The sequence below is a fragment of the Physcomitrium patens genome, chromosome 26 (genome assembly GCF_059467195.1).
Source record: "Physcomitrium patens ecotype Gransden chromosome 26, ASM5946719v1, whole genome shotgun sequence".
Taxonomy (NCBI): Eukaryota; Viridiplantae; Streptophyta; class Bryopsida; order Funariales; family Funariaceae; genus Physcomitrium; species Physcomitrium patens.
The window spans coordinates 9504491-9511124 of NC_143435.1; the positions used below are offsets into that span (position 1 = coordinate 9504491).

The 6634-nt window shown below is 45.0% G+C and overlaps 1 protein-coding gene and 1 long non-coding RNA gene across 3 annotated transcripts; both read left to right on the forward strand.

The window, feature by feature from the left end:
* Positions 1 to 1098: 1098 nt before the first annotated feature.
* On the forward strand, positions 1099 to 2483 carry LOC141044969 (uncharacterized). 2 transcript variants are annotated; one of them, XR_012216811.2, is made up of 2 exons: positions 1099 to 1342; positions 2042 to 2483. It is a non-coding gene; the product is annotated as an uncharacterized LOC141044969 (long non-coding RNA). The 2 variants fall into 2 exon arrangements; XR_012216810.2 differs by having other exon boundaries at positions 1127 to 1342; positions 2042 to 2374.
* Positions 2484 to 3965: 1482 nt separating this feature from the next.
* LOC112277689 (uncharacterized) lies at positions 3966 to 6153 on the forward strand. The gene is made up of 4 exons (XM_090248048.1): positions 3966 to 4202; positions 4315 to 4738; positions 5033 to 5441; positions 5779 to 6153. Exons 2-3 carry the CDS (start codon positions 4511 to 4513, stop codon positions 5369 to 5371), a joined length of 567 nt encoding a protein of 188 aa, XP_090104174.1. The 5' UTR covers positions 3966 to 4202; positions 4315 to 4510; the 3' UTR covers positions 5372 to 5441; positions 5779 to 6153.
* Positions 6154 to 6634: the final 481 nt, after the last annotated feature.

Sequence of the window (6634 nt, forward strand, 5' to 3'; positions counted from 1 at the left end):
GCATGGTGTCGACATACATTTCTTTTTGATGTTAGTATGACCATAAATTTTGATAATAAATAATCAATGTTTAGAATTTCAAAGGAAATAAATATTAAAACTATAATTTTAGGTGATGCTGTTTGGGACACAATTTAGAACTTTAATAAACTAGAAATTGGTTAAAATAAATAAAACCAAGATTTGGAAGGAGAGGATAGAATAGATAAATATATTGTAACCAAGTGATTGTTCATTAGATATAGTCATAAAAAATAGAGTTGATAGTATATAAGAATTTTTTTCATGTTTCCAAACTATTTCTATGAATAAAGCAGTAAATTCCCCTATATTTCTTTGTGGGCTACTTTTTAAATACATATATTTTATCAAATTGAAATTTGCTATTAGTTTCGTATCTTGCAAGGCTTGAATTTCAAAGATAAGATTCAAACCACTAACCAGCGCACTTTAACACAAATATTTCGTCATCCATTCAACTGTAAGGACATTACGGACCTACTCCTGTAGTTATGAAATGGAAGTTGTTCAAACATACCATGGAGCCTTTCATTCACTCAGATTCATTCCAGAAATTTCAACAGAAAGACTGATCAGTAATTGCACTGATACCATGACCACCATCACTCAAACAATAGCTTTCCGAAAGTTAAAAGTCCTCATCAAGATTAGAAAGCCTCCAAATCAGACCACACCTTCACAACATCCCAGTGTCAATCTGAGATGAATAGAAAGTAATGAGTTCAAGTCTGACATACGATTCCAATGACACCAGCCAGCAAAACCAACAACATCAGCAGAGCGCGCATCATATGTTGGCGCTCTGACCAACAGCGATGTCCGGGTCCAGGTTCTATCAAAGTTGGATATCCGTGACATATTGCGTCTTCGATCCGTTCGCTTTCTGAAAACAGAATCAGCTAGTGGTTTTGGTCATTCCTTGAGGTTCGCTGATCCGTCGTGCACATCCAGGTGTCCCCCCCCCCCCCTCTCCTCGCTGTTGGTGTCGGCACTGCTGGTGCGAAGCCAGTACTCCAAGTCGCTCCATGGCCTTCTTGCATCGGTTTCCTACACTTCCGTGTCTCGAATTCGGGCATCATACCTCGTGCGGAGATTCATTACTGCGTTCCTCCAGCCTTACGTATGTTGTGATCGTGTGAGGCAGGTGCGCAATGCGCTCCTTTCTTCAAATTAATTGCAACTGAAAAAAATAACGAAAAGAAGAGTCTTGGTCTGATTCTCCTGGGTCATCGGCCAAGTCGCATGCTGGGAAGTCGTGCCTGCGGGTTGTCGACAAGGAGCTGGAGGACGATTCCCGCGCCAACGGAACCGCGCAGAACAGGTTTGTTTCCAGGATTGCCCTTGTGCCGGAGGATCCCAATTGGTTTCAGTGAGAGGGTTTAGCTGGGGGTAGGATCCCTAGATTAATCATTGGGGACCGATCTGCACCGCATGAGGTTTTCGTGGTCCGATGCGAGAGCCGGCAACGAGTTTGCGGAGGTGTTTGGTTGTGCGCTGATACGTACTCGTCGCACGGTCACATGGCGTAGTGCCCGGGTTCCAGAGTGTATTAGTAGTCTGTGAAGCAAATCCCCTTTATCGCGTCCCTGGACCTATGTTTCTTGGTTTCAATTTCCGGTGCTCCCTGATTGGTGTTCAGCAAGCACGAAGGTTCTCTAGGTGGCGTCCGTCGCCGCATAGTTGCTCTATTAGGTCGAGGTGGCTCGTTTCTCTCGATTGATTTGAAGAAGAGTTTCGTGGATTGCGCCCAAGTCGCGGAAACCGATATGAACGAGTGGCTTTCGCAATTAATGAAAGTTTTGGCATCGAATTGGGGTTGGATTGTCCTGATTTGACGAGTATCGCGCTCAATGGTCGCTGTAGGGAATTTTGGCGCTGTTAGATTGAGAATACAGCTCAGCAAGGGCGATGATTGCTGGTGGCTAGATCGTAAGCGGGGAATGGAGTTTAGAACGGCTTTTCTGACACTCGCCGGCATGATCTGAAAGTCAGATTGGTTTGATTGGTGTGTATATCGCAGAAAGGAGAAGAAGAAGGGTAAGAAGGGCGGTCTATTTTATGACGAAGACGAAGACGAAGACGATTTTGATGCAACAGATGGCCCGTAAGCTTCTGTGGGATCGGCTGAAGCTGAGGAAGCCTTGGATTCATTGGCTGCTAAATAGAAGAACAAGAAGAAAGGAGGAGCATCGGAAGTGGCATTCGATTGGTTAGGTGGGGGCATGTCCGATGGCGAAGTTGCCTCAGGAAGCCTGTCTGGTCCTGCTGTGGACGAAGCAGAAAAGGACAAAGCTGAGGAAGAGGAGGAGGTCCTCATGTTTGGTGGCAAGAAGAAAGGAAAGAAAGGGAAGAAAAACAAGAAGGCCTCCGTGGATGATGAATATCCTGTTCTCGATCCTGAAGCTGAAGCCGAAGTCGAAGCCGAAGAAGCTATTGGTGTATCTGCTGCTTAGAGTAAGAAAGGAGGAGCAAAGAAAGGGGCGTTTAGTATGTTGAATGAGGATGTATTCGATGGAGAATTTGCTTCAGTGAGCCCGTTGGTTAACCAAGCAGGAAAGGTCAAAGCCGAGGAAGAGGAGACTATCACGTTTGTCGGTAAGAATTAAGGGAAGAAAGGAAAGGACAACAAGGCCTTCATAAATGATCATTATCCTGCTCTGGATCCTGAAGCCGAAGCTGCCGTTGATTTGTCTGCTGCTAAGAATAGCAAGAAGGGGGAGGAAGTAGCAAAAAATCAGCGTTTAGTATGCTAGATGAAGATATCTCTGATAGCAGAGCGACTTTAGTAAGCCTAGTCGTTCCTGCTTTAAACGAAGCAGAAAGTGACGAAGCCGAGGAAGAGGAGACTCTCATTTTCGCCGGTAAGAAGAAGGGGAAGAAAGGGAAGAAGGAAAAGAAGGCTTCGAATGATGATGAGGACATTGATGCTCTAATTGGTAAGCTGGAAGGACACACGATGACTGAAGGTAATTGTTCATGCACGATTAGGTAACGAGGGCGAATTGTATAGTGATCGCCGTCGTGACATGCACACTACATGAGCTCCAGCCAGCAGTCTCGATTGTGAAGAGGTTAGTGGAATGAACCGATTTAGCTCATGGCAATGTAAGCCTGCTGTTTGTGAGCACCTGCTACTGTAGTTGGACGTGTCTGCGTCGTATCACCCGTTGAGGGATGATAGTCGTGCCTGAGCAATTTGCCTACCAACGATTTGAGTCCGTGTTTTACATCCCTAACTGCAAAAGCATGGATTTCGTCGTGTTTTTGACAGCGCTGCGTCGAGAAGCAGCTGCAGCGCCATCCGCAGTTCCTGCAGAGCGGAAGGGCAAACAGAAGAAAAAAGGGAGAAAGAGTGGACGAACCGCTCAAGAGGAAGAAGACCTTGATGCCATTCTTGCAGAATTGTAAGGGCCAAGAAAATCTAAACCCCCTGCTTCGTCTGCCGCGGAGGCTGTTGTGCCTGCTCCTCCTGAATCATCTGCGTCAGTTGCAGAGGAGGAACCTACAGCTGCGGAGAAGTTTTCAGCAACTGGAGCTGGTCTGCTTGAAGCCGAAGAAGTCGCAGAGTCAGCAGCTTCAAAAAAGAAGAAGATGAAGAAGAAGAAAGAGAAGGAAAAGGCTGCAAAGGTTGGAGCAGGTAATTGGAGAATCCAGGTTATGTGTTTGTTGATTTAATACTATATATTGGTAATATATATATATATATATATATATATATATCTGTTCTTTCATTTTTCATTTTTCTCACCCTATTCTTTACAGCTTGTTGTGTACTTGGTCCGAAGGTGAAGTGGCTGTTTGCTCTCTCTCTCTCTTGCGATGTGGCTATCTGCATCTGCATCAAGGGTCTTGTTTGACTTCGGAAGTGCTGTGGCACTGGTTGGATCAGTATTCAGAGGTGAGGGAACAAGTTTGTTGTTGATGTTAACCATGTTGCAATGCAGCTGACAAACCTGCAGAGGATGAAGTAGTTGAGGAGAAGAACGCTCCAGTGAGAATAGAGGAAACTAAAGCCAAGGCTTCTGACAAGAAGGTACCAAAGTATGTGCGGGAGATGCAAGAGCCGCTGGCCCAGATGAAAGAGGTTGAAGAGAAGACACTTCGAATTATGGACCCTTTTTGACAGGGACACACTTTTTAATTCCGGCATTGGTCATGCAATTACATGCCTCCGCTTGCAGGTAGCCTGGGTACTTGCAGTCTGTTTGAGGGGTAAGGGTAGAGTCCAGGTTGGGTATCCTTTTCGAGGATTGTAAAGAGTGATGAATGATGTAGCCTTGCCATCGTTCACAGGAAGAGGAGAAACGCCGGAGAGTGGAGAAAGAGCAGCAAGGGCTGGAGGAGTTGTAGCAGCAGAAAGAAGAATCCAAGCGCAGGCGCAAGGAGTGTGAGAGAGAGAAATGCTGCTGTAGAAGAAGAAAGAGGGCAAGTTGTTGACAGCAAGGATAAGGAGGAGCTTCGACGATTGGCTTGAATAAGAGAGCAGTTTATGACCTCTGTGGATCAGGACAGTCCCGCAGGAGAGGAGGCATCCGCTCCAAGGAGACCCAAGTTTGAAACGAAGAATAGGCGCAAGCCAGCTGCAGCGGGACAAACAGCTGAAGCAGATCTTGCTGTTCTAGCAGTAGCGGAGTTAGCAGAGCCAGCAGTGCAGGAACCAGAGCTGGAGGTAATACCAGAGCTAGGTGCGGAATCGGAGCCAGTAGTTCCAATGGAGGTGAGCTGAGCTGGTGCAATTTGCTGTAAATAAGTGTAGGCCGTATTCAGTTACAAAATGCATTGGCTAGTTTGAAAATTACACTTGAGTGTTTTGGAGAGGGATCGAAGGGAATGAGTTTGCCTATGAGAACAAACCGTTTTCCCTATGGAACCTATTTGGTTGTGTGCTATTTTTGACTGGCGCTGGATTCGTGTCCTTCAAAGATAAGGTGATGGTGGGTGTTTTCTGGCTCTCGGTCACCTAGTTATCATATGCGCACCAGATTTTGAGTGAGATTTGGCACTTGTTCAGGTGAAAGAGGAAGAGGAAGAGGAAGAAGAGGACTGGGATGCTAAGAGCTTTGAGGAGGTTAACCTTCCTTCAATCAAGAGTGCATTTGCTGAGGAAGAAGCTGACGATGGCCCAGTAAAAGCTGGGCAAGTTGTGATTCCTCCTCCAAGTGCCCTTCCAGCTGTTGCTAAACCTTCTCCTAGGAAGAAACCTGCACCTCCTTCAAAATCACAGGCGAAGGTTGTGGAAAGTGAAGACGAGAATGGGAAGGATGAGGGGGAGGATGAGGACAGCGAGGAAGGTGTGGACGTGAGGAAACGCCAGGAGGCGAAGGTGAGAAGAAAAGCTCGAATAGCATAAGCTCTGAAGAAGAGAAGTGCAGTGGATCTGAGGTTTCCGGTATGCTGTATGTTATGTCACGTTGATACAGGTATGGGAATGCATGACCTGATTTACACAAACTGGCACTTGATTTTGTGCAGCAGACGAGTGTGCCGTGCAGTTTTCTGTGTGTGTGCTTTTCTTGCTGTTTTGGTGTCTTCGATCATTGGCTTCCGATTGTTCGAAGTTTATAGCAGATTGCATATTCCGGAGTTCGCCATAGTGGCTCATTATTTATAGCTGAGGGTGAATTGTACTGGCTTCCAATTTTCATGCTCAAGTGTAGTTTCTCGTTCACTCCGGCTGAAGAGGGGGAGGAGGAAATTTGCATGCAGCACGGTCAAACTTGTGATCAAATAATAAAGGTTGGTTGCGATTTCGTGCAGGCAAGACAGAGCTGCTTGATTGTATTTGGCGAAGGAATGTGCACGAGGGAGAAGCTGGTGGTTTTACTCAGCAGATTGTAGTTACGTATTTCACGATTTCACGATTTAGCAAGACAACTAAAGAATTGCAAACAGATGCTAAACTGAAAGTTCCTGGTCTTGTTTTCGATACACCAGGCCACGAGTCTTTTACTAAGGGCCGGGGGTTCTAGTCTATGTGATGTAGCCATTCTGGTCATTGATATCATGCATGGATTGGAGCCACAAACCATCGAGTCCCTCGGTCTTCTGCAATCACGACACACTCCTTGTGTGGTTGCCCTGAACAATGAAAACTTTGGTGTTATGGGATATTGTTCCAGTTTGCATTGGTCACCCACCTTTCTTCATGTCATAGGCGTTCAAGATTGTATTAGAAATCATAATTAACAGCACATAACCAATCAGTGGTGAGCATCGGGAAATAGAGCCAGAAACACACCTTGTCGACGAGTCATGACCCCTCCTGAGTGTGCCTTCGATAAAATAAAGACTCCGTAAAAACCACTGTTTAATAATAAAAATAAATATACAAAAACTCTAGATTACTCAAATCTACAGTAACTAGCAATTCTAGTATGATATCAAAGCAACAATAATTTTGAGAACTTAGTAGAAAAAACTCCAAAAATCACGGAAAATTAAAAAGAACTCACGAGAAGAAGTGTTGTGCTGAAGATGTTTTGCACAAAAACTAGGGTACCAATAGATTGTCATGAGTATGGCTTCAAATAACATTACCAAGAAATTTGAGATGGAAGAAATATGGAAGTTATTTTTTGGCATAGAAAAAGAACCAATACATATTAAAAAATTA